Source organism: Cyanistes caeruleus, chromosome 1 (assembly GCF_971803275.1).
Source record: "Cyanistes caeruleus chromosome 1, bCyaCae1.hap1.1, whole genome shotgun sequence".
NCBI lineage: Eukaryota > Metazoa > Chordata > Aves > Passeriformes > Paridae > Cyanistes > Cyanistes caeruleus.
This window is the reverse complement of record NC_141701.1, coordinates 105,706,983-105,734,840: the sequence shown is the minus strand read 5'-3', so window position 1 is coordinate 105,734,840 and position 27,858 is coordinate 105,706,983. Positions and strand designations below refer to the sequence as shown.

Sequence of the window (27,858 nt, the reverse complement as noted above, 5' to 3'; positions counted from 1 at the left end):
AATCATGAAAGGGATCTGCAAGTTTCACAGCTGCACTGGGGTAAGTATCTCTGCATTTACCATGTCACACAAAAATCATGTTTTCTGCTGACATCACCATGACAATGCCAGGCGAAAAATCTTCCAGTGAAAAAGGTACAAGGCACATTCCCAACGAGCAGCTGCAGCAAGATGTGTGATTAACTAGGCACTATTGCTCTACTTCCCCGTAAAGGAGTTAAAAGAGTCTAAATTCGAAGAGAGGCTGTCAGCGTGGAGGAGCAGAAAGTGAGGACGCGAGCTCAATAGTCTTTAAGCTGTGCCAGGAGAGGTTTAGGTTAGATATTAGGATGAATTTCTTCACAGAAGGAGTGATTAGCCATTGGAATGTGCTGCCCGGGAGGTGGCTGAGGCCCCAACCCTGGAGGTGTTGAGGACCGGCCGTGGCGCTCAGTGCCATGGTCTGGCTGGCGGTGTGGTGTTCAGCCGCAGGTGGGACTCCATGATCTCACAGCTCTTTGCCAAACAAATTCTGTGACAGGGCAGCCATGGCTGGACGGACTCCGGACACGGAACACGATGAAGCCTTAGGCGGCAGGGCCGCAGACAGAGTCAGCCAAGAACCCGGTAGCGCAGATGACCAACCCAGCGGCGATTCCAAGGCCGGGAACGCGCATCCGCCCTCCCGGCGCTCCGCCGGACCCCTCAGCTCCCCGGGGCGGGCGCGCGCGCAGCCGCCTGCTGCCGGATTGGGCGGCGTTCCTGTCAATCAGCGTCCGCGTGCGGGCACCGCCCCCTCTTCCCGTCGTGCCTGCGCGCGGCGGGCGCTGAAATTCAAATCCCGGGAGCGGTTGGGGCGGAGGTTTGGCTGCTCTCGGTGGCTTTGGTGAGCGAACCCTGCGCGGGCACCGGCACAGGCACAGCCATGGACCCCTTCACCGAGGTGAGGACACGGCCCGGCCCGGCCCCCCGCCTCCTCAGCTGGTGGGGCGGCGGGTTGTCAGTGTCGGGGACCGCGGGGTCACAGGGCAGGGAAGGGGCCGGTTGGGGTCTGAAGGGAGGGGAGCCGCTCCTTGTGCCGCGCTCTCGGGGCGGGATAGTTGCTCCTGGCTGAGCCCTGTCAGCCACCCTCGTCCCCTCTCCCAGGGGGTTTGCGGGCTTGCAGCGACCCTTTCTCTGCAGCGGGGAGCCCCTCGCTGCCCCGGCCCGCCTTGCTCCTGCCGGTGCCTCCGCTCCTGGGGCCGCCCGGGCTGTGTCAGATCCTGCCGGGACAGGAGAGAGCACGCACGGGTGATTGGCACAAGGGTTTGCGGAGGAGAGGCCCTTCCCAAGCCGGGCGCTTGCCTTTCATGCAACCTGGCAGATAAGATTTCCAGCGGGGATGGAAGGGACCCTGGGAGCAGACGGGAGCGCTGTCGATGCTATGTGCCTGCCTTGCCTAAAGGTCGGATCATAAGTCTGCCCAAAGCCGAGACCGTCTGATAAGAAATGCATTTGGCATTTTTATATTATATAAAAAATGCAAAGTGCATTTGGCACTCTTGCCACCTGCGATTGGTCACTTTCTTTGGCAGGCACAGTTCCTCTTTTTGTTTTTTTTTTTAAAAAAAACTGGCTGTGTTTAAGATTTACACAGGCGAAACTGTAAAATGAGGAATTGGCCACGTTGAATCTGTATGAAGATGCTATGCTGTACTCTGATTTCAAGTCAGAGGTATAGTTTTAAAGCTGTCTTGTGACTGCTTTGAGAAATGCCATAGTAAAAAGGGTCTTCATTCCACAGCCTGTGTAAATAAAACCTGAACTACTTGAAAACAACCTCAAATCATATGCATTGATGTAATACTCTCTCCTCCCCTTGTAAACAAACTGTTTAGCAAACTGACATTCTTTATCTCTTTTGAGTGCCTGGAAAAGGTGACTTCACAGATCTCATTTTGAAAAATGAACATAAGGTGTTGATCTGAACAGATTTACTAAATGTGTTATTCCATGGCAGTTCTACCCTACCCCCATGTAAAGTCTTGCGAAGTGTAAACACCTAAAACCTCCTTCCTTAATTGGTAATGAGTGACATGATCCAGCTTGCCTTAAATAAACTTCGAGTCCGGACTACTGAATCCAGTTTAAAATGGTTTTGCATCCTGGGAGATATTCCAACCTGTACACGCCCTTCTTGACTTTGAAATACTTTGAAAATGACCAACTGTGAGGCCACTCCCCAGAGTAAACTTCATTCATGTGTTAGCCAGTATTGCAGAGTGCATAAGAAATCACCTTATCAAGAACATTTCTGCTGTGGAGGACATTCCACTGTTGTGTAAAGTTCTGACCAATGCTAGTGTCCAAGTATTGAAGTTTAGTAACTTTCCCCAAAGTTCTGTAAAAAGAAAGTCTTTTACCACTGATTTTTATGTTCTGTGTTTTGTGTTGCTATTTTATTTATTTTTTTTTTTCTTTTAATGTAACCTTCCATTAGTTTAACTCTTTTCAGATAATATCTGTCTACAAGTTTCCATGCTCTGTTACTTGCAGTGACTTGGTGAAGCATTATAAATGTTGATTATGTAAAACAGCATAATTCGGGCTGTAGTTGGCCAAATCATACTGTGTAATTCAGTGTATGCTGATCCCTTTACAGTATCAAATTTTGTTTCTTTGTCAGTGAATTTAAGCTCAAGTAAATCTGGCTGTATTCAGTGGAATGCTTTCAAATCAGTTCTAAAATAATGTTTCTTTTGGCTAATCTTGCAAAAAAAAGCTAATAACCTTCTGAATCCCAACCAAATTTTTAATACAGATTGCACAGAGGAAATGGTACAGTGGGTACTTTTTCAGGATCACAATGACCATGCTATTTGTGACTTTGTGGCTGATTTTGTAACTCACCCTTCTTGCACAAAAGGTTTTGTTTTTGTTACTACAGAATGTTAGAAGTAGTCTAGGTTATTTTGTACTTTGCAGTACTTTTTACCATTCATAGAGGCAAGTATGGTTTCCTAGCATGGACGATGAGCAAAGAGAAATAAGGGATGCATTTGTTTGGTGAAAATTTGCAAATGTGAGGTTTGAAGTTAACTGTTCCTTCAATTGCTCCCTTTGCTCTATTCTGCTAGTAAAGCAGTGTAGTTAGAGGAAATTCTTGTAATCATATATAGGCCTGAGTATTTTCTCGAATATGTACTTTAAAACATGCTTTTGAGAAACTGAGGTTGTCCATTAACATTTGAAGTGGGAAGGTTTTTCTCTGAATTTTAGAAAGTGCTTTTGTGACACAGTGATCCTCTGACTTTGACTTAAGAGCTCAGATTCCTTGATGTAGTAAAATGGATAATGGTCTCAGGCACCATGTGTAATTCTGGCTGTTCTGTGCAGGGTCAGGAGTTGGACTTCTAGGGGGTCTCTTCCATCTCAGTTTATTCTAGGATTTTAGACCTCAGATTTCACTCTGAAACTTTGTCATCAGACAAAGAGAATGTACTTGTAGAAAATATTGTGTTGAAGAACTTGGAAAGTTAGCCTCAAGTTGTGGAGTGTGGCTTACTCATCGTGTGTAGCAGCACCGTTGGAATTATGGCAGTTGAATGGAAAATTTGAGATGCAAGAAGCCAATAGGAGCTGGAGCTGAACAACAGAGGCGTGCATTCTTGGGAAGTGACATCTCATTTGTAACAACTGAAACTATTTTGCTCAACTAACAAAACAGAAAAGAATGCGACTCCATTTGAATAGAACTGTAGGACAGTACAAGAACTCTTGTAAGACATGTTCCACTTTTTGCAAGAAAACTGTTAATTTAAATCGCCTTTAGGATTTTTTTAGTGTGGGTGTTACATGTGCTTTGTAGCTCTGCATTTTGGAAATGAGGAATATTGACCTGTGGACACAACTAGCATGGAAGCTGCGTTGAAGGCATTCATGGCATTTAATGCATTTTGTTTTGGGGATTTTTTTTTTCCAAATTCCTCCTCTTCTGTGAAAGTTAGCAAAGCTGAGATTTGCTTTCACAAAAAAACTGTTGAGATTGCCATTCTATTTGTCCTGTGTTGCCCTACAATGGAACATTGTTTAAGACTTCAGCCTTAGACAGTTAAAAATGTGAAATGTGTATTTAATTGCTGTGCCACAGGACAGATAATGGCTGGCACAGTTCTCACAATAATTTATGTGCCACCAAACAAGTGCAGTTTATATGCTTCCCTTCAAAGGCCATTAGTTCAATTGCACAATTTTGTGTCTCAACCTTAAAGCTTAGATCAAAAGAGTCATTAAGTATCCTTTAGGTTTGATCAAACTGTGTGATAATGACTTACAAATGCTACATTTAAAACAAATTGCAACCTATTTTAAACTTGAGTACTGTAAGGATTCACTTTGTAATAGTGTGGAACATTGACTAAAACAACTATTTCATATGGAACATAAGCAGGGTACTCAAATTTCCAGTGGGTAGGGAATGAAAAAGAATGTTGTGTAGCTTAATTGGTATCTCCTTGTATGTTTTTCTGTATAGCTATATCTTAATAAACAGGCTATTTACCATAATGTAGCTAGGTATAATATCAGTCTATTCTTAAAAATTTAAGCTTGAAGCAAGGAAATCCAACTTTTGATTTAGGTGTAATAGCAATTTTTCTTTTTAATATTGACAGCCACGCTTTTGTTTGTTGAACTTTTTTACGATGTCTTGACAATCCCTTCAATGTTGTTTATTTTGTTAGAGGGTTAGTGCCTGTCAGGTGACTTGACCAGATGCTTTAGCAATGTGTCAGAAAATCCTGCTAGCAATATGTGACAGATCAAGACTGTCATGTGGTGATTCAGAATAAAAAAAATTACTTTTGAACATTTCTGATGACTTTGCGGTCTATAGCAGCCTCTGTTCTTTAATTTTGCCATTGCTCGTGTCTTTATCCTGAGTTTCTTTCAGAGCCAACCTACCTAGTCAGGGACAATAGTTGATTTAATGACTGAAATTTGGCACCTGCTGGCTATATATGCTAAACAGAATTCCAACATCTTTTGCTCTGAGCTGTTACCAGTTAACACACTGCAATGTCTGGTAACACATGCCTTGTTGACCACTCAGAAACTCCTCGAAAGAACGCGTGCCAGGCGAGAGAATCTGCAGAGGAAAATGGCAGAGCGGCCCAAGGCAGGGGTGAGACCCACAATGCAGACCAAGAGGGCCAGAGAGCCTTTGGCAGAAACTGGTAACCAGGCACCTCTTCCTGGTGACGAAGGTATTTTTCAGCATGTTTAATAAATATTGTTTTGATCCCAGTAACATCTTTTTTCCAAAGGGAAAGTGAAAACATTGTGCATTTATTCTAAATTAAACAGTGATAGATGCAGTGATCTGGCCACTAGTACTAGCTCATGTATAGCTGGACCTGAGAGCAGATGTGCCAGGTCATTAATAAGCTATTTAGAAATAATTGTGTAATGCCAAAGAGAGTGCTTTGTGCTTGGTAGATTTGGGAGAGGCATTTTTGTCGGAAGCATATCAGGGTATTCATAAATCGTAACTTTATTTGCACTACAATTTTGTGTTGTTGGAAAACATTTTGGATTGTTTGAATACTAATTTGCTTGAATACTCTGACCTATTCAGTAAAACCAGATACAAAGCCATCACCATCAAAAAGGCTCTGCCCTAATGATACAGAGACTCAAGCATCGAGTTCAGAGAACGTCCAGCCAGTTCCTTCAAGTTCCAGAAGCCATGTTTCTCCTCAGATGACTTCAGAATCACACGAAACTGCTTCTAACAGAGCTTCGTTGCTTCAGCCTCTTGAGAAAGTAAAACCAAACACCACGTCGGAAACTCCTGCAGCCCTTTCAGTCAAAACACGTATGCAGAAGTTGGCAGAACAGCGGCGCTGCTGGGATAGTGAGGGTATGTTTCACTTGCTAAGCACCACTGGTGTCTCTCCGTGTTTGCATTGATGATTATGTTGGCTAGAAAAGCATAATTTTGTGTATGGGAAGGTTAATGTTTTCTTAAAGAATTCTAAGATAATAGGGGGGCAGGCCTAAAATATTGAAGCTGTTGTCTACAATTTTAAACTTTTTTTTCCTACTAGTCTAATACCTTGCACCTCACAACACTGACAGAAAATTAGTAAACTGCTTGATTAAAAATATTTAATTTGTTTAATCTTAATGCCTCCAGGGCTAGTAGTTTGATTCTGTTGATGGCAGGAACATCTAATTCTTGATAATCTCCATATATAATATAATGCAAAAGATGCAACTATATCTCAATATATTTTATTAGTAAAATAAATGTCTTTTCTTTTTTTCCAGATCCCTCTGAATGTGTTCCTCTGTCTCCTCTCCTGTCAAAAGATCTGTCTGTTTCTCCACCTAAGCAGATCTCTAATGCCCTGGCAAGTGAAACCCCTATTGGGAGAAGAGGCCGTTTAGCTAACCTTGCTGCTACAATTGGTTCCTGGGAAGATGACCTAAGTCATCCATCTGCAAAGCAAAACAATGCACAAGAACAGCCTGGCACTACTTGTTTATCCAAATTGTCCACTACAAGTGAAGCATCTGCTAGAATCAATAGTAGCAGTGTAAAGCAGGAAGCTGCATCCTGTTCTCAAAGGCTTGTTGAGGCTTCTATTAATAAACCAGCAAACTCAAAGAGAGCGGTGAGTGTCTGATTTAGTTGCTGATTAAAAATTGATTTGAGTATTGTATTGGGGTGGACAAATGTTAGCACATAACTGTTTAATCTGAATTTTAAGATTTGGTGTGGGCAGTATGTCTATTTACAACTTCTGCTTTATTGTAATCCCACATGTTCTTTTTTAATAGCAGATCTGAAACATCTTAGAATTCCTTTTATTGAGACTTAAAGATGAGAGTACTTATGTGTTTTGTTGATGTCAACATACTTGATTGCTGCTCTTGACCATCAGAAGGGGGGCTTCTTCTTCAGAGATATTGTTTCACTCTGTAACTTCATGTAGTTGATTGACTGAAATTGTAAATGTTATTGCTGCACAAAGACTCAATCGCAATGAAGTAAATACCGGACACTTACTGTTCAATTTATGCAATTTCTGCATTGAAAATATCTGCTATGTGCGTTCTTGTTTAGGGTAATGTGGGATAATACTTGAAATAGCTGGCAAGAGCACCTGGAATCAAATGCTGAAACAATTTGAAATACTGGATTAAAAAAAAAAGTTACTAAATGCTTAACACTTGTTTTTGGCTTTTTTTTGTTAAAGGAATAGGTATTTTAGGTGATAGTATGCTATGCAAAGTGCTTTCATTCTTTTTCCTCTTGAGAGACTAAGAACGTCTTTTTTTTTCTTTTTCTCTTGTTTAGGATCCAAACAATTTTTTAACACAATCTTCAAGAGTCACTGCTCCCTGTTCTAAAGAATCTGAAGTACAACGACGAGCAGCAGACAATCCCTGCAGTCCTTGGAAAACTGAAGAGCGTACACAAACAGCGAAGTCAGCTTTGCCTCAACCAGTTCAGTCCAAAGCAGAGCCAGTCAAAGGAACACATGTGCAACTTGAACCTAAGGGTAAACCCACAACACCAGGTAGGCTGCTTTTTGGCTTCAGTAAATAGTCATTTGAATTAGGCCCACGCGTGCTGTGTTGAAAACTACATATTAGTTAAGAATTTAAGTTACCATACCAGATAATACCCCTTTCCAGCTGTAACTTGAGTAAAATGCTGATGAATTCTTGTAAGTTGTACAGGTTCTGTATTTTGCTGGGGACGTTTTCTTGGATGTGGTTTTAGTAACTCTTAAGAGCAAAAGCAGCCTAACATGTTAACTAAGATTATTCAAAGTTTATTTCAGATTCTTGGAGACTGTATGTATCCATTTGATAGAATGTTAAGAGCCTGCGTATTTAGAAGAAATCAAAGCTTGGTGCCACAAAGGTGCTCTAACTTTGCCATGTGTTTATTTTTAGTGATAGCATTGATGTCAAAATAAGTGAGCAACCTCAGTTTTAAATTCAGTGGCTTATTATGTCAGAAACCTGGACTAACAGCTGGAACTCTTAAAAATGATGGCCAGAAAAGCAAGTTTTAGATATGCTGACAGTAAAACAATCTCAATCAAGCAGGATGGGTGCCAAACAACATATCCTCCTTATGTACTAGAAAGCTTATTTCTGTGAAAAATAAAAGTGAGGCTGGTAGCAGAGGAAATTTGGAAAAGGCAAACCAGTTTAAATAACTGGTGTATTACATGTGGGCTGTAGGAAGAGAGAGACATCTACTTGCTTTGATTTAGTGTTTTATTAACATGACTGTTAAAATTTGCGTTTCAGGTTCAGTTTGTATAAAGTATAATAGAGCAAGAGCTGTAAAGGAAGCTTAATTGCTTCGCTGGGCACCTTCATCAGGATACAAAATTGCAGTGATTTCTTTAATTTTGAGAGTTTCTTTCAAGGCAAAACAATTGTTCTTGTAGGGGGATCAGGAATTAAGCCGTTCCTGGAACGCTTTGGGGAGCGCTGTCAAGAGCGTAGCGCACGCAGCCCTGCTCCGAATACTCCAGGGTGCAGAACACCCGTTGTTACCCCAAATACAAGGACAATCCAGGAGAGGCTTCTCAAACAAAATGAAAATTCCTCTACTGCCAGTTTAGCGCTTCAGCTTAAGCAGGTATGACTTGTTACCTTCGTAACTAGCTTACAAGCTTTGGGAAGGTTGTTACTGTTGTACTCGGATTGAAGGAATCTGAAATGTTGTGACACCTTAAAGCTGTCAGCTTCCCTCCCATTTCCCTTCATTTCTTCAGGAACGTGAGCGGGAACTTGCATGCCTTCGTGGCCGATTTGATAGGGGCAATCTGTGGAGTGCGGAGAAAAGTGACAGTTCAAAGAGGAAGCTTCCAGAAGCTAAAATGGTAATGTGTTACCTCATCAATCAAAATATGATACTCTGAATTGCTGTAACATATTCTGAATACAGAATTATACATGGGAATGTATATATGGGATAAAAACCTTTATGTTGGGACTGCCCAGGCTGCACAAGATCACTTGTTGAGTGATTTGTATGATTAACAAATTATTAGTATTTTTACCTCCTGTAGAAACAGCTAAGACAACTAAGACAAGTGAAACTGCTTTAAGCCAATTGATTTATTTACTTTTTGATGATATTAAGTTTGGGGGATTTTATATTCTTTAACTGGAAAAGCAAAAGAGCTCCTCATGCAAACATTTAATATTTACTGCTTCAGCTAAGTATATTAGATAAATAAATAGGGTACTGGATAGGAAAGCTCTTTTTCCTAGCAGATGTTAAAATGTGTTTCTTTCTGGTAGTTTTTTTTAGTCAGTTTTGACATTACCTCCTGAATTCATTCTGCTTTTATTCTTGCCAGGAAAGCCAATCTCAGGCTAGTCCAAAACATCCTCCTAGTTCAGATGCCTCTGCTCTTGGATCATCAGAAGACACATCAGCAAGTGACAGGCCAGCAAAATCTCCCAGTGTGGAGTCTTCAGGTGAGAACTGTCACAGTTTACCTGAGATTAGTGCTGGACAGGGACACTGCACTTGATATTCATGAGCAGAGAACAGAGGCCAGTAATACTGGTATGTGGAACTGGACCTCTCATTTGGTTACTGGTTATCTGATCTAAATCTTCTAGTATGATAGTAGTACTCTGCACTCCTATACCACTTGGAAGGACAGCAAGGCAAGACCGTCTTTTTGTTCTTCAGTGGATGTTTCAAACTTGAATGGAGGTTAAGCGCAGGAGACTGAATGAGAATTCAGTTACATATTTAGTCTATCCTATACCTGAGTATCCAAATTTCCACCAGAATCTAATGGGAGGGAATTCTTCCTTTGTCAGTATCCCTCTATGATATTAATTCTTATGGTAGGACACATGAAAAGGATTGCGAGGTGCTTCTGATATCCTTTCTGGCTCTTACTGAGCAGAAGGATCTTTAGGTCTCTGTGATAAAAGTGTGAATATAGTTAACACTCTTGGAAGCCTGTTTGCTTGTAAGATGTACCAAATGTCCTTCTAGAAAAATTGCAGTGGTTTCTGTGTATTAGATTTTTTTTTTTGTCTTTTTAAAATTTTCTCTTTTTGCTCTTGAGCGTCTGCACTCTGCTATGGTTTCAGCAATGTTTCTTCTGATGTCAGTTTTCTGATTATAAGATAGAACTCTAGGTGTACAGGTTGTGGAAGGTATTCTAATTTTTTTTCAATATGAACTAGAATATTTAATCTAGTGGCCTTTTAGTTAGTAAAACTTCTAAAATTCAATAACTAAAATAAAGGCTAGACATAATACTTCTTTTCTTTATAAACCCTTTAGATACTTCTAAATGTGAAGAGGCTGATAAACCTAGTCCTCTGAAGATTGCTGAGTCAAAGAGCCCTGTAAAAGTGATGTCTGTCTCAAAACTTGAACAACTTGATGAGAAACCAAAAGGTTTGTATTGAGTAGATGTATATTAACGACTTAGCTCTCTATTGCCACTTGTTGAGGACAGTGTTAATATCCTTCAAGTCTGAACAATGAATCCACCATACATTTGCTGACCCCCATGTGTTTTGTAATGAGGTTTATATAAAACAAATTAGGAAACTTCTTTTATCATACATAGTCCTTCTCTCTTGCCATTCAAGTCTTCGAGGAGTATTAAAAAGCTGATATTAAAAGTTCATTGGGAAAGGACAGAAATGATTGCTCTACTGTTGGACTTGCAGTTAAGTTTCAGATGTATTTGAAATAAAAGGTTGAAATTTGTCTAAAATGTGCATCTTTTCATTACCTTTCTGCATTGTTTATGCAACGTATGTAAAAATATTGTATTAAAATAGCCATGGAGGTGTGCTTTTAGGTTCTATATGACTGTAAGAAGTGCCTTTTAGTCAAGCTTGCTTGAAAAGACAAATGAGATTGCTTCTCTGTTTGTTTAATGAGAGTTTTTAAGCTACTAATATATTTTAAAATGTCACCCTTCAGATGAAGTATTTGAGGGCAAAATGTGTGCAGATGAGGAGATGAATAGCTCAAAAGTGATAAATGAGATTTTTGAAATTCTTCAAGAGGATGGTCCAGACATAGAAAAGCTGAAGAAAGAAATGAGCATGAGCCTGGAAGGTGAAAGTGATGAGGATGAGCAGGAAGAGTCACTGAACATTTCATCAATGTCTCTGTTAACCCCTCTAGTGGAATCTGTTGGCTCAGAGGTGAGAACTCAGGGAGGGTGAGGAAGGGCTTGTTTATCACACAGAGATCTCCGATTGGCTTGTGAGCTGTGATATTTTGTAGTATTAGGCTATCAGGCAAATAAAGAAGTTACAAATGATATTTTGCTAATGAAAGCATAATGAGGCAAAATTATTTTTTTCTAACATTAGTGTAGCATATTGGATGCTCTGCTAAACAAGTGGTCTTCTGCTAAATCAAACCTGTACTGGACTTTCAGTGGTATGTATGCATTCAGTGGAGTGAATGCTGATGAAAAATCTGAAGAGAAGTAATGAGGTAGCTGTACTGATTTGGAAAATAAAGGTGGCATCTTACTGAGTTTCATAATCTGTTAGTGTCCTTAAATAAATAAACTTGCTCTTTGTCCATATTTGTAAAATATCATCCATTAAATAGTATTAAGCAAATTCTGTTTATATGTAAAACAAGTAAAGGAGAGAGAAAACAGATGATTATTATTATCATGTGAACAGATATCTGTAATATAATGTTTTCTTTTCCTCAGGCCTTTGGTTCTCCTAAGTCAACTGAGGAAGGTAGCAGTATCAGTGATGTAAGTCTGAAGTCTGAGAAGTTCCAAAGGACTAGAGTTCCCAGGGCAGAATCTGGAGACAGTATTGGCTCTATGTCAGAAGATCGCAACCTCCCTTACAGGTAATAAACATAATGCCCCACCCCTGATTTTGTAAGTGTACATGTTAAAACACTGTCTTTTTTAACTCTTCTAATGATGCTTACTACTCAAACTACAAATCAAGCTTTTTTTTGTAAGATCTCAACCTTTATCAAAGATTGTGTTGTCTTTTATGTTGCTTAAAATTAGCTGATAGAATGCTTTCTTTCATTAAAGAAACTTTCCATTTAGGCAAGTTTGGAAAACTTCAATATATCATACGTATCTATATCTATATATATTTTTTTTTAAAGAGAGCTTGGCACACCTGTGTAACATTTTGTGGGATTTCCTTTTTTAAAAGTGTCGATGCATATAGATCCCAAAGATTTAAGGAAACTGATCGTCCTTCAATAAAACAAATAATTGTTCGCAAAGAAGATGTTGCTTCCAAACTAGAGATGAGAAGAAATGGTCCATCTGATCAAGTCAATATCAAAAAGAAAATGCAGGTACTTGGTATACTTCTTAAAATCCTTTTTCTAATCTACTGTTTCCAAATTTAATTGCCCCATGAACGTCCAGAACTTTAACATACTGCTTAGAACTGCAAAATTAGGTTGCTTAGCATAAATATCTAATGGTAGGGAATGATGATGCATAATTTGAACAGCTAATGCTTTTCTTAAAAGGATCATGTTATAGATTAAGTCTGGAGAGAACAAGCCATTATTCTGAGAAGGAGACAGAGAATCTGTCTTAGCTCTGCCTTTGAATTAGGCAGAATTTGTATCTAGTGTAGTGGTTTAGTTTACCTACTTTACTACTTTGAGTAGCTAATATTCTGATCTTTACTAGTGCTTTGTTCATCTGTATTGCTGAGTTTCTGGCTACTGCTGCTTCCCCAGGTGAAGGGAAGACTAGATGGGATATAGAACATACAATATTGGGGTCTTTCACTCCCCACCTACCTTTGAGATAAAAACAAAAGTTGTGCTGCAATGTTCTTTTGCCAAAGTAACGGCAAACTGCAAGACTTCTGTAGTTTGATGTCTAAAGGATCAGATTTTCTTCTGAAGCATTACCCCCAAAAATGCTCATCTTGAGTCCTTTCTTTGTTTGAACGCAACACTAAATCTCTTTCTGGTAATTATTTTTCTTCTTGGTTTACTTTAGGAATTGAACAATGAGATCAACATGCAACAGACAGTGATTTATCAAGCCAGTCAAGCTCTGAACTGCTGTTTTGATGAAGAGCATGGGAAAGGGTCACAAGAAGAAGCAGAAGCAGAGAGACTTCTTCTCTTTGCAAGTAGGTTTTTATACTCAAGTTCAATTCTTTGTAATGAACATTTCCATAGGGTTCATAATTTCTTCCCCACTTATTAACTGTGTTACATTGTGGTCATATATTAATAGTTCTTCACCTGGAAAAAAGGAACAGGATAGTATAGTATCTGTTTTGTCTCTACTCTTTTTGTTGGCAAGAGGACATATTAAGTAACTTTCTTGACCCTTATATTGCTACTACACTGTAAAATGATTAATATTTAAGTTGCATTTTACATATGTCTGACAGAAAAAGTTGTTCAGTACTTTTTCTTTACTATAATTTTCTATTATTAATTTCTTTCTGCAGCTGAGAAGAGAACGGCTTTATTGGAAGAATTGAATAAACTGAAGAGTGAAGGACCACATAATAAAAGAAATAAAGCTACTTCTACATCCACTGAATTTGCTCCCTCCAGGGGATCTGTTTCCATTTCAGAAATGCGTCTACCTCTAAAAGCAGACTTTGTATGTGGTACAGTTCAAAAGCCAGGTAAAACTAGCAAACAAAGTTTTATTCCTTTTCTCCTCCTTCCTCATTCTCCCAACATATTTCTGATTCATTCTCCTTGGGTTTTGTTTTTTTTGTCTTCTGCTTTGATGTTCTCAGAGATCTAGGGGTAATGAAAATTTAGCTATTGCATTCAGTTCATCTGCTTCTGACTAATTTGTCAATATTTTAAGTAGGGTGAAGGAGAGACATGCTTAATAGCAGTGCAGTAGTTGGGAATTTTTTTAGATACTTGGAGTCCTCTGGCTAACCAAACCATCTGATGTGTACTTACAGAAGCAGGAAATTACTACTATGTAATAATACTGAGATCTGGAGCAGAAAACATGGTTGCAACTCCATTAGCAAGTACTGCCAGTTCCCTGAATGGAGATGCTCTTACTTTTACTACGACGTTTACTATGTAAGTGGTAAAGAAATTCTTTTTTGAACCAGTTTTAACTCTGATGGTGGAGCATGCATAAAAACGTTTGAAGTCTTAGTAATGAGAATGTCATATTCTGCAAAAAAGTATGGAAAGATTTTGTGGTATAGCTATTTCCTTCTTAAAAATTAGGCATAAGGCACTTCTCTCAGAAGAGCAACCTAGACTTCTTCAACCATCCATCAGCTATTTTATCTCTTGTATTTTCTGCCTTTTGTTCTTTCCTGGAACACCTGCAATGACAGATGGATTGCTGTGCCTGAGATATGTTTTTCTCTTTTGCAGCAACTAACATTTTATATAGCTATTTGGTTTTGGTATCTGGAAAAATAGTGCTCTTACAACTATAACTTCAACTCTCACATGTCAGCTAAAAAGGTATTGTGAGTTCAAATGGCTGTTTGTTAGTAAGTCTTCAAAATAAATAAGCAAACTCTGTTTTTAAAATTCAGTTTTACTGGACATTTCGCTTAAAGCTATTTACTCAAGAAACCAAATCTCTGACGGGAGGGTGCAATCTGAAAAATGGTGGATGCATGTTATCTGCCCCTTGTCCTCCCCTCCCCTTTTCTTCTCTTGAGTTCTGAAAAGTATTTTAAAATGATAAAACACTAAACTCTTCTTGCTCCTTGGACAGCTATAAGGAGCAAAAGGAGGGAAGAAGTAAAGAGAAGCTTAAAACCCAACAAAACCAACCAAAAAAAACAAACAACCCTGCAAAACCCTGCAACAAACCAAAACAAAAACCTTTCTGCTTCAGTTTGTTTAATTTGTTTTTTTTTCTTCCCTTTTAGGCACAATGTGTCAAATGACTTTGAAATAAATATAGAAGTTTACAGTTGGGTATGTATCAGTTCCTGTCAGGAGGAGGTGTAAAGGAGAATGATGTGCTGCACTTTCTCAATACCTTCTTGCCTTACAGGTGCAGAGAAAAGAAGTTACAAGCACTGATAAAAGGAAAAAGGCAAATAAATCTAAGGTAAATGAAACCTGAAAATCAGTATGTAGTGTTTCAACAGAAGGTGCTCTAGGAGAACTGACTGATAGTCTTAGACAATCTGTTGCTTTCTTTTACTCCCTTCTTGGAACATCTGCCATGACAGATGGGTTATGGAGACCTACAGCAATTAGTAAATTGGACCTGCAGCACTTGGTTGAGTCTGAAATATATTGGTGGGAAGAAGTCTTATTAGTTCTGTAAAATGCTATGCTTAGGAGACCTGTGTTTATTAGGTGTGGAGTGTCCAATTGTTATTTATTGCCCTTTTATTCCACTTCAATTAAACTATGCCAGTCAATATGCCCTACCATGGAGTTTGATTTGTCTTAAAGGTTTAATTGATCAACAGAAAACTCCTCTTTCTCCCCAGTATTAAGTATAAGCTCTAGATGCTTACTTTTTTAAAGGAAATGTTGTTTTAATAAGGGTGTGCATATCCAAATGTTTGTGCTTTATTAAGGGTAGGTAACCCTAAACAAGCCTTTCTGGAGGTGGTTTGGGGTTTATTTTTTTTTTTTTCTTTGTGGTGGTTTGTTTATTTTGGGTTATTTTTGGAGAGGATGTGTATATTTTTCTTCTTTTAATTCTAATAGATCACACAGTGTATTAATGGCCTCAGGCCTAATTTCCTCCTTGACAAGATAAAACAAGAAACTTGAGTGTCCTTCAAAATAGTTGGAATGAGTAATTAAGTCCTATGTCTGCAAGCAGAAATAGGAAATTTCTTTGTTCTTTGATCTGGTACAGTGAAAGCCTCCCACAGTGAAAGCTTCCACCTATTCTCTAATAAAAGTTTAAAGTCCCAGGGTTTAATTCTTTCCTGTGCTGTAGTTTAAAGGAATTTTTACTTGAAACTGAATGATTTTGTGCTACAGTATGTTGCTGACACGAGATTATAGGTTTGCCAGTGGCATCCTATATCTCCTTTTTGACAAGGAGATATACTGCTTATACTTGTCTTTCATCCTCAAAAAGAGCACTTAGTTCCAGTTTGTGTTTAATATACAGTCTCACTTAAACTTTGATATTTTAATTTTAAAACAATAATGTGTAACAGCAATATATTGACATATCCATACTTTTATTGTTAACTCTTACCTTTAGTTATGCAAATGTAACTTTGAAATCCCATTATATAGGTAAAAAGGCCTACTAAGAATGATTTTCTTAAATATGCTAATCATCCCAAGTTCATGCATGCTTTAACTTTTCTGCAGTAATTATTTCTTTGATGCCTAGCATTTCTTCCACTGAGATATATTATGTCCAGTCAAAACCCAAGACTTATTCATAGTAATGAGTACCCAGTCAAAATTTGAGATAAGCCTCCAGTAGTTTCACTGTCTAGTTTTCATGCAGCTATGGTGGACAAATTCAGTTGCAAATGGATTTATCTTCTTGTCTTCTTTTGTAGGTTATTACTCCAAAGAGATTATTGACATCTATTACCTCGGTAGGTATGAATGTAATATTGTAACAAGATCTGACTATGACCCTTTCCAAAGGCTGTGTTCTCACACAGATTAAAGCTGTACCCATAATAGGTTGTTTCTGTCCCTTATGTAAGGCTCTATAAATTGTCTAGTTTTTTGCCAAATTTTTCAGTCATCAGCCCCAGAAATAGCTCTGTTTCGTATGTAATGCTGGAAATACGCAGTTACTACACATTTGTTTGGACTTTTTTTTTGATTATTTTTTCTGTTTGACTGGGTTTTTAAAAGTACTTCAAATCTAATTTCTTTTTACTTTGGCTTTGTCTTCTGTAGAAGCTGTCAGAAGTACTTTTTCACTAAGCTTTTATTTCTCTCTCTTTCTAGAAAAGCAACCTTCTTACACCAGGTAAGTAAAGTCTAAACATCTTATGCCAGGATGAATAATCTACACTTGATGTCAAAACTACTATATCAATAAATAATATTTAAAACAGATGACAATTTGTGAGTAATAAACACTAAATTTTCCAGCCCAGAAACTGGTCCTGTGCTTATGTCTGAATTACTATTATGTTTAACCCAAGGTATCTTTACAAAATCAAAACTAAAATCTGGTATCTGATACCCATAGTTCACATTTTTTTCCCCTGAAAGTATGAATTAAAACTACTTTAACAATTTGTAAAGTAGAGAACTAGAGTCTGCTGTCAAAGTAATACAGAATAATTTGAAAATATTAACAGATCCCAAAATATTGCTTTTGTAGTGTTTTGTATATATATATATTTATATATAAAAACATGTATATACTTGTTTATATATTTCTGACTCTTGTCAGAAAAAACCAACATCTTTAAGTGTTTTTCTAAGTGTATAAAAACATTATACACTTCTCTGACTAAAGTATGAGATACTTGAGCTCATTTCAGCAGAAATTGCAGCAGTAAGGAGCTCATGAACTAAATCTGGAATGTGTATCATGCTCCTGCAACTAGTAAGATTCCAGAACCTGAGCTACGGTGTGTGTTTCTCTTGATGTAAGTGCAGAGGAAAGGTGTACAAATTCTGGAAGATTGCAGTGTGTCACTTGACAAGAGGTTTAAGAGATTGAAAAGTCACATTCTTACTGCAGGGCTTTGTAGTGTGCCCTGGTATGCTCTCCATTCCTCTTAGACTTAAAATGCTTTGTTTTCTCCTTTGTGGATGTTCTCAAAGGTTGTTTCTGGAAGGAAAACTCTACTGAGGAGGAATGGTGTGTATCAAGGTTCTCTCTGAATGCACTGCTGGGCTGTACTGCAAAGAGTGCTTCTCCAGGTGTACTGAGTAGGGCATGCATACAGTAGTGCAAATCAAGTTCTTCTTTTAAGCCTGGCAGCATCCTGATTGTGTTTTGTTATGAATTCAGTTTAACTCTTCTCCACAGCCATGGCCAGTCCAGGTGGCCCGAATGCCATACGCAGTACAAATTTCATCCTTGTCGGATCCCACAAGTTATCACTGTCTTCTGTAGGAAATACCAAATTTGCACTGGACAAGGTAATGGAAGTTATTGATTACTAATCCAAAGGTAATTACATACTACTAGAAAAGTGAGTGAGTCTGGGTTTACTTTTCAGGTGAAAGTACCATCCTAGAAATGAAACATACATGTTGTTTAGAGATATGTTATTTATATAGACATTAAACATTTTTGCATAATTGTTACTTACGTATAATTTCATATGAATTAAATGCAATCTTGAGATAAACAGGGAGACTTACATTACTATGGCAGATGCTCTTTCATTTCTGTAGCTCAGTATAAGGTATGGTTATGCAAAGATAATGAAGGAATTTATTTTTGATTACTGATTTGCTTTTACTGACAAGAAATTGATGTATGCAGTTGGCATCTCTATACGTGGTCTTCATATTGTTGCTCCTAGTCTTGCAGTTATTGCTAAAAAAGGCATTAAGTGTGTTTTAATGATAATGAAGTATTTGAATTTTTATGCACTTAATTGACCTAAAAATTAACATTTGAATACATTTAGGAGTACGAGTTTTTCCTTTCATATCCCAATTAAATTTGTAGAAGCAAATTATCTTAATTTTTTTTGGAGAGCTATTATTTGGTTTTATGACATTAGTTCCTTGTCTAAACAGAATGCTTATTGCCTTTTATTATGAGAAGTTTATAAAATACATTCTTACATTCATTGTAATCTCTAACCTTGTAATATCTAATACCTAAGGCCTATTTTAATAGGTGTTTATGCCATCAGCTATCCTAAGCTAGTTTAAATTAATCAAAATGTTACTACAGCTTATGGTAGTACTAAATCACAGCTTTAGCTACCCAAACAGCAGCATAATAATAATTTTTTTTGTTTGTTTTTGGCTAATCAAATCTAATTGAGATGATAGTATTATTGCAATTACAGCTTCTGATGAGAGATGAGAAAACAGGAACTAGTTGTATTTGTGTATTGACCTTAAAACAAAATATCCTAATAACCCAAACTTGCATTTTAGAAGTTTTACTTTTTGTATACACAAGTAGATTCCTTTACTGAAACAGCTGGCCAAGCTTAATGGCTAGATTGCCCTGTTGCAATGTGAATTTCAGAAGTAGCAGCTTGGGTTCTTCAGCATAAATGTTCCTCTTAACCAGAGCTATATGCATAAATCTTTGTGTATAGCTTCCTTATTGGAAACCCCTTGTTCTTGGAGTTAATGGAGTCAGCATTTGCATTGTATTCAGCAGTTTAGGTGTGGATTTCACTGGTTTACATTGTATGACAGGACAGTGGACTGGACTAGTGAAATATAGCAAAAGCACTGTGTTCAAAAAGAATTCCAGGGAAACTATCACTTGGTTAATTTCTTTGCAGATGCAGTCTTACAGTTATCTGGCAAAAAGGGAAATTCTTATTCATGACTTGTTTGGGTTTTGGTTTTTTTTGTTAAATTACTACCTCAGTAAAATTTCAATTTTGACTTGGCCTATGGCTGTACCAAGCAGCTGCTTTTTAACTTGTTTCATGCATTTCTAATACGGAGCAAACTGATGCCATAGTGGGTTTTTTTGAGTGCTATTCCTCTCTTACATTATGTACGGTTGAAATTCAGGGTATAGAGGACCAAAATGTACTCAGGTGTAACTGTGTCCTTTTTTCTTCTAGACCATTACTTTACACTAATTGTATTGAGCATGTTTCTTTTTTCCCTAGATAAATTTTGAAGGGGTGGAAAAAGAACTCTTGGGCTATATGTTCCAGGACAAGGTTGCTATGATCCTTTAGTTTATAACTTAAAATAGGAAACTGCTTCCTAGTGCATGTTGCTCATTTCTGTCTGGCCTTTTCTGCAGCTTTTTTTTTTTATTCTTCTGAGAAAATGCTTACAAAGATTTACTAACTAAACACAAGCTGTTAGAAGCCTTTAAGACTTGCAGAATTCTACCCCTTGCCCTTCACAATAATAAGCATGCTGCTAGAACTCAGTTTTATTTAGGTTACCTAGGGTTTTTCCTTAACTAGCATGTTTCTCTTTTCTTCCTAGATCATTAGAGAAGGGTGTTTCTTGCTTCAGAACAAATAAATGTTTTTCTTAAAGATTTCCAGTCAGGAAATTTGAGCCAGCTTCTGGAAATCTACCCAGAACATAGAATCAGCTGCTGTGCTGATAAGAGAACCAGAGAAAAATGTCTGGCAGCCTTAAATGTTGGTTTAACTCAACTTTGTTGCTGCTGAAGAAACTTAAAATCTCTCAGGACCTAAATAATCTTGCTTCTTATTCTAACCTTGTTCTGACAAGACATATCAAGGCATTAGTTTTTTCAAACAAAAGGTTTTCAAAATACTAAACATGTCAAAAAATTAGGTCCTTATTTGTACACAAATGTGCACTTTAAAATATTTTGCTTGGTGTATATTTTTTTGGTTTTAGAAATTATGTGAATAACAGAAATTATTTGTCTTTAACCTATGATAACATTTTCATCTACTTAATAGTTTACCTAAGGCCTGCAGAAGAAATTGTTTTAGATGAATTTTCATGTTTTTGCTCAAAATTAAGCAAGTGATAATTTTAGTACCTATCATCTCCTATTTTTAATCAAAAGTCTCCTAAGAAACCAGTTTTTCAAATTCTTGAGTTATCTTGAGATAATCTTCTGTGACAGCAAGCTGTGTTCCTATGGCAAATACCTGTATGACCACACCAGAATGCAAGATAGCCTAGTCATGGGCTTTAGCTTTCTTCTCATCTAGCTGGATATTTGTCAAACTGCTTTCTTTCCATCACCTTTAAACCTTTGAAAGAGATATATTGTTAACTAGAACTCAATATTTTCTCATTATGTGTACAAGATGGTGTTGTAGACTCTGCAAAACTGTGTTGTGTTTGTTATACAACCTCTTTGCTTTGCCTGTCACAGTTCTTCACTTCATAAATTGGATTCTTCTCTTCTGATACGAAGCTTAAAGGGGATGCAAAGCCCCTAAACTTGAAGTGGGGAATGGCCAAATGTCCTTGAAGCCCTCACTCAGAAGTGTGTTTTACTGTGCTTTATTTGGGTTATATGCCATAATTCCCTGGTATGGCATGTAGGGTTATAGTTGTCTTCGCTGATAAGTTGCATCCGTCCTGTATTTTTTTTATTTTTGTTACATGGAAGTGTTCTACTGTTTTTGCTTCCCAAGTGGTCATGCAGACTCCTACCTAATGTTTAGAGTTTTTCTGTGCTACACTATTCCTGTTGAGTACAGGAGCAAACCATGCATGCTGTGTTAGCTGAGTAGATCTAACATATAAAAATTATTTGACGTGCTTGTGCATGTGTGTCTTATGTCTGGGAGGAAGCTACAGGATGTCTGCAAATCAAAGGTGATTGATTTCTGACCTCAACACCTATTTTGGTGTTCTGCAGGACTCAGAGGCCCACAGATGAGCACTTTTAACTACTGAGGATTACTTCTGTTCATCTTAACTAGCAAAATTTAGTTCCATTTGATTGGAGTTGATTCCATAGTTCTGAAAGCTGTTTTGTTGCTGTGTACACGTGCTTGTGCCTATTCCCTGGCAAACAGTTCTTTGAGTGTTTGAGTAGTGAAGTTACCTTCCTGGCTTTTCTGATAAAAGATGAGTATTTCTGATTTTTGTCAAATTTATTTTCAAGGTTCTTAGCTGTGTTGCTTATTCAGATTAGCAATAAAATATGGTGTGTAGAATGCTGGGCAGGTCATCATTTGCTTGTTGAATTAGCAGTTTGCATCAGTTTCCTTGTGAGGGGGGGAAAAAGTAAGAAGGGATGTGATTTCATGGGAGTAGTCAAAGTAATGAGGCATTATGTAGAGGGATTGGGGGAAGCTCAAAGGCTTTGGTGCATGCTCTTCCTCAAAACTCTTAACTATCAAAAAACTGTTTAATTGACCTTTGGTACAATAATGAAGCTACAATTTTTTTTTTTTTTTCCAGTGGGAAAAGATAGGACTGGGAAACTTTTCTGTTAGAAATTACTTAACAGGTGTCTTTAACACCTTGAGTGCCAGTTGAGAACTATTTTCATTACTTTCCCCTTTCTAGCTTTGCTTTTATACAAGGATTTATCTGAGTAGGCACTACTACATTAGTATCTGCCAAAAATGCGTATGGTATCCAAGTACCATTCCTGTTTAAGCTCACTTTGATATTTTCCAAACAGCTTGGTGTCAAACTGAGGCAGGAGCTTGAAAGGTGTGGACTGGTGCCTTCTGTTGTTTCTAACCATGCTTGGAGTGCCTGCTTTTTATAGCAGGAGTGCATGTTTATATATATGTCCTGAGCAAACTAATAAATAATTATTGGAAAGCTTCTAAATGGACTTGAAACCAAAAGTGATTATTACTGTCTTGCTTGAGTCTGACTGCTTCTTTCTGGCTGCAGGTCCTAAGAGCAAGACAGTGCTAACATCTTGGTGTAGGTGGCTTGCTTGAACTGGTAAGAGTTAGTTGAGAGGTGTCAAAATTAAATTATTTTACATTTTGCAGGTTCCCTTTTTGTCTCCTTTGGAAGGTCATATATATCTGAAGCTGAAATGCCAAGTGGACTCTTTGGTGGAGGAGAAAGGGTTCTTGGTAAGGTATTTACTGCACTCACTTTAAACTCCTTCCTTAGAAATTACAGGCCTATTAAATATAGTATTTTTTTTGATGTCACTCCTGTGTTTGAAGCTTAAAACTGGCTTGATTTTTTTTCTTTTTGGTGTTTTTTTTGGGGGGTGGGTTTTGGTGGTTATTTTGGGTTTTTTTTTGTTTTCATCTCTGAACCAGACCACAAATGTTTCTTAGGTTATCTTCTAAACATGTCTAAGTTAAGGCTACCTTTTAAGAGTTTGTGTATCTATCTTCTAAATGCCTCTTTATTTGTTTGTATTTTGAATTAACCTTCTCTCACTAAAATATGTAATGTTAGATGAGATTTTAATTTCCATGGCAGAAAATTTTCCAGGACTCTTTTTGTGTTCTAATAAAAACAAAAGATTGGGTTTTTCCATTGTGTTCACAGCCTTTAGAAATGAAAAAGAAACGGTACAAAATTACAAAAAATTACAAAATTACAACGGTAATTTTTTTTTGAGCAATGTCTTGTGCAGTTCTCTCTAAAACTGGACCTAGAAAATGCAGCTGATGCTTGGCCTAAGGGCTGGAACTGTTGAAATGTCCACAAGATGGCAGTAAATGTGCTTTGGAAAATGAAACATTAATATTTGCTGTTATTTTGGTGTTTCCGGAAATCACGATTTCTTTAGACTCTTTCCAAACACTGCTTTCTGTCTCCCTTTACTTAATTGAAGTTGAACAGATTTCATTAGATGCAAACATTTCATATGCTTATGGTATTTGCTGTCCCATGTTTCTGTGTACTTATTTAAGAAAGTCCATATTTGCTTCTACTATCCAATATGTAAAGCCTGAAGAATGGTGTACATGCACACTGAATTTGTTCAGAGTAAGGGTTTGGAAATTCTCTGCACCATTGAAAATTATAATCTGAATTGTGAAGAGTGAGAATCACAATACATACATTAATTGGAAAAAAAGTTCTTTACAAGTTCAAGAGGTATCAGGAATAGAAGTCAGATACTAAACTCTCCATTCCAGTACTAAGGAAATGGGGCTTGAAATTGATGAAATCCAGCATCCAGTAGAAGAACTGCCAACATAAGCATTTAAAAATCAATTTCTAATTTCCTTTGAACTGACTGGACTTTCTTGAGTGTGGCCTCTTGAATAGCTGCATGTTTTTTAATCCTGATTTGTAAGTCAAAAATTGCTTAAATATCTAATAATAATAATAAATTGGTTTTTGAACATATTTGGAGAACCACCCATACTGTATATACTATAAATAACCATCTTTACTTTAAAATAATGGAAATGCTTATCACCATTGACATGAAAATCTGGTAATTTTAAACAGCAATGATAGGTGGCTTTTAGCAAAAGGCTGCACACCTGAGAATGATGGTGTAAGCTAATTTTCTATGCCATCTGGAAAATAAATATACTGTATGAGTAGAAGCCTCTCTCAGTATAATTCTTTTTTCCTTCTCTTTCATTTACTCCTATGAAGGGTGGCACTTACAGAACCATTCTGATAGAAAAACAGTTAAGTACAGACCAAGCTCAAGGTAGAAAGTTACCCCATTTAATTTTTTGTTTTTAAGACTATGTTTGAAGATGTCAGTGGATTTGGAGCATGGCATAGGCGCTGGTGTGTGCTGTCTGGAAATTGTATCTCCTACTGGACCTACCCAGATGATGAGAAACGAAAGGTAATGCTGTTTTGTAATGCTGTTTTTTAATGCTGAAGTCCAAAGTTCTGTAGTATCCTGCACAAGCAGCTGTTCATTTTTAAGCACAGTAATGTTTAGGCTTTAGATTGGTAAAACATGGGATTCAAGCTCCTAAAGCTTTCTTGGGGAATGGAGGGGACTTGTTTTCATAAAGCTGACCTAAATCAGGGCAAACTTAGTAACTGACTTCCCTGTCTTCTAGAAAAGGGGGAAAAGTTATGGAAGATCCATATTTCATTTCCCCTTTAGACTGAAGGCCTTCTGTTGTGCTCATCAAATCACTATTTAAGTGAAATGGATTGGACTTGTATGGCTTAAGAAGCAGACTGTATCTGGTTGCCTTAAGTTTTGGACAAAATGATAACACTTTATATAGTAAAAAAATGAGTAGACAATCCCTGTATATTGCAGAAGCATAGCTGTAATTATGGACTGTCTTATTTGAAGTCCTTGCCTTCTTGCAGCTCCACATGTAGCTGGAACTGGTCCTTCTTAATGGGTCTCACAGAAAATGAAGTTCTTGTTGGGCTAATGAGACAAATCAGAGGTTCATCTGTCGCTGAGGTGAACCTTCTTGTCTCCTTAGTGTGTTCCTGCCATGTACTAAAATGTTTCCAGGTTCTTTTGAAGACTGCTTTCAAGAGGGTTCTTCTGACTCACTGAAGTTATTTACCATTAAACACTTTGTTGTTTATTGGCAGAACATTTTCTTTCCCAAACTCTGTGGCAAACTCTGGTCCTTTTGGGACTTCTATGCCACTCCAGATGCCTGAGTTTAGTTTCTTCCCTGCTAACAGAGGAAGACCATATGCTGATAGTTGACATTGCCAAAATATATCAATGTACTTTCTTTCCTTGCCAGGAGAGAGGGAAAAATCTTTGCCTACTGTAAGACAAGATAGTAAAAAAAATAATCAAGAAGGTTCCTATTTTGCTTTTGTCTGCAAGGAAGAAGCTTTGGTTTGTTTTCCAGATTCTGTTCTGGAAAATCTTCTAGACTTGTTTCACTATTTTTCAGAGAGCAAGTCAGCTGTATTTTGGTGATCTACAGAAATACTAAACTTACTAAATGCATCTCCTTGCCCCTACTGTATCTGTTCTATCATGCAGAGATGGATGTCACTCAGAAATATCAGTATTAGGCCATGATTTAAAGTAATTGTGGAATGTTTTTTAAAATAAATTTCTTACAGTTGCACATGTATCACCTTTTTGTATGGAATAGCTGACTGAGGAAAGGTGTGTTCACTTAATATTGTCAAAGTTGTCAAAGCATATGTTCAGAATTACTCTGGATTGCAGTGTTCTTGACTGATGAACTGGTTTCACTTTCAGCATCCTTTGGGCCGGATAAACTTGGCTAACTGCACTAATCATCAGATTGAACCTGCTAACAGGGAGTTCTGTGCCCGTCCCAACACTTTTGAACTAATAACTGTCCGACCTCAGAGAGAAGATGACCGTGAGACGCTTGTCAGCCAATGCAGAGACACACTCTGCGTTACAAAGTGAGTGCATGAAATCATGGAGGTTTACCTCATGTGATAGTTTTAGTAACGTTGGAGCTTTACAGCTTTCTCATAATGATGCAAAAGTCATTTAAATGCTGAGATTTTTCGGTGGCACTTGAACTGGTTTGTTCACTTTTAGTCCTAACTGCTTTCTAGAAGTGGAAATGCCAAGTGGCTTAGTAGCAGGATCATGGAATGTTTGACTTAATTTTTAACCCTACTATTTGGGCTTCTATGGTTGATCAGCTTGACATTTGTCACAAAAACTAACTGGAGGTGGAGAATAATCCATGGGGTTCCTTGCCTTCTAGGAACTGGCTGTCTGCTGATACTAAAGAAGAGCGTAACCTTTGGATGCAAAAGCTCAACCAAGTCCTCATTGACCTTCGCATGTGGCAGCCTGATGCCTGCTACAAACCTACTGGAAAGCTTTAAACTCGGGAAGGGAGCTACACAAGAAAATAATTTAAATGAAAATGGGGGAAGTCTTCTGGGTCACTTATGCTTTAAGTTTGAGAGAGTATTTAACATTATACAGGACTATGTTATGCAGTATTTTTATTTCACTTAAAAAATTTTAAAACCTTTTTACTTCCTAGTTTTGAGTATGGTAGGAAGCAATTAGCTGTTTCTAAACGTGCTAAATATTTATATAACTCCTTTTTAGAAGTCTTCTAGCTAGGTGCATTCTCTTTTTCAAACAACTAAATTATTGCAGGAAATCTCACTTCAGGGCAGGAAGGGAATGCACTAGCTAGTGAAAGAAAGCTTTCTAGATAACTCAGCTCCCTGAAAGAAGCAATAGTTCAAAATACTCTTAACAAGGATGCTGCTGAAGCACAGGATTTAATATTGTAGCATTTTTTGGGGTTCTTTTGTAATGATCAGGAACAGAAGTAGTCAATTTTACTCTACAACATATGCAGTATAGATAATTCTGCTTGTACAGCATCCTTGTGGTCAGAACAAAAGACATGCACAAAATATTCATGCTACTTTTGCAATTTCTCATACAAACTAGTATGGATAGTGCATGGCATGTACACTATGTGATTTGCAGGTGTGGAATTAGGTTTGCAGTATAATGCACTTTGATAGAAATGGAAGGTCTTGAATATTTTTGTTAGGACAAAAATAATCAAACAGAAAAATTTAGGTTTAGTGTTGTGTACATCAGTATTTCCTGGGACTTGTGGTTTTTACAAGCGAGAATTCTCCATTTGAGAACCAGGGATAGGTTAATAGGTTGTAATAGTGCCCTTTTTTGTGTTTTGTTTAATAATAAGACTTTACAAAGCTGCTATGTACTAACTAATACTCTGCTGGCTGAAAGAATGGGTCTTCCTTCCCTTGATAGACCTGTCCACAAATGCATATAAAAAGTACTTCAGACCCATCATGAAAATGGCAACATTTCTCAGCTAAAACTTGTAGTTTTCACAGCTTTTCACTGAGTATATTGAAATACCAACTCATTACTTCACTTGGAATGCAGTAGTGGAAAACTTCAGATTGCTATTGCTGTTATATATTCACACTCAAAACACTAAATTCTGTTACCTTATACTGTTTTCATCCTGCCCCTTTTGTACTTGCTTTTAAATTTCATTTTATTTTCTGATGTCTTTATTTCCAAACTATGTATTGAGATTTATTTTATTCATTTAAAATAAAAAATAAAACCCTTCCTGCTTTTTTCATAATGTCATCTATGCATTTGAGTTACTAATTTGTAGGCTGAAGAAAAGCTGGACTCCACACAGTGTTTAAGGAGGGATTCTATTCAGTACATATATCCCAGAATTCCACTTGATAATGTGAAGCTTTGGACTTCAGTAGCTAGCACTGAATTTTGTAGTGGGAGGCCAGATTGTCCCTGTGCAGCAGCTCATCAAATATGAAGAGGAGAGATGGATTTTTGTTTTTTCCTTTCTGTGACAGAGACATGGCAGCAGAATAACACAATGTGGACAGTGCAAGAGCAAGTTTTATCAGTGGATGCGTGGTAGGCT

At 37.6% G+C, this 27,858-nt stretch overlaps 1 protein-coding gene across 4 annotated transcripts; it reads left to right on the top strand.

Moving 5' to 3' along the window:
- Positions 1 to 520: 520 nt before the first annotated feature.
- Positions 521 to 27,554, top strand: ANLN (anillin, actin binding protein). Of its 4 annotated transcripts, XM_086847413.1 has the most exons (25): positions 521 to 922; positions 5,069 to 5,222; positions 5,594 to 5,878; positions 6,289 to 6,635; positions 7,322 to 7,544; positions 8,433 to 8,626; positions 8,763 to 8,870; positions 9,354 to 9,474; positions 10,304 to 10,420; positions 10,958 to 11,184; positions 11,712 to 11,860; positions 12,184 to 12,331; positions 12,996 to 13,131; positions 13,459 to 13,641; positions 13,936 to 14,062; positions 14,878 to 14,926; positions 15,006 to 15,062; positions 16,498 to 16,536; positions 16,901 to 16,922; positions 17,940 to 18,052; positions 19,729 to 19,782; positions 22,528 to 22,614; positions 24,207 to 24,314; positions 25,671 to 25,843; positions 26,158 to 27,554. In XM_086847413.1, the coding sequence occupies exons 1-25, from the start codon at positions 905 to 907 to the stop codon at positions 26,279 to 26,281; spliced, it is 3,363 nt and encodes a 1,120-aa protein (XP_086703539.1). In that variant the 5' UTR covers positions 521 to 904; the 3' UTR covers positions 26,282 to 27,554. The 4 variants fall into 4 exon arrangements, 2 of the variants coding, with proteins under 2 accessions (XP_086703539.1, XP_086703549.1); XR_015275304.1 differs by lacking the exon at positions 16,901 to 16,922 and having other exon boundaries at positions 16,498 to 16,540; positions 17,922 to 18,052; XM_086847423.1 differs by lacking the exon at positions 19,729 to 19,782.
- Positions 27,555 to 27,858: the final 304 nt, after the last annotated feature.

Excerpts from the sequence above, each read along its gene's own strand:
- ANLN (XM_086847413.1), top strand. Across the intron at positions 16,537-16,900 it reads TATTGACATCTATTACCTCG|AAAAGCAACCTTCTTACACC; the intron begins GTAGGTATGAAT and ends CTCTCTTTCTAG. Across the intron at positions 19,783-22,527 it reads GCTATATGTTCCAGGACAAG|GTTCCCTTTTTGTCTCCTTT; the intron begins GTTGCTATGATC and ends TACATTTTGCAG.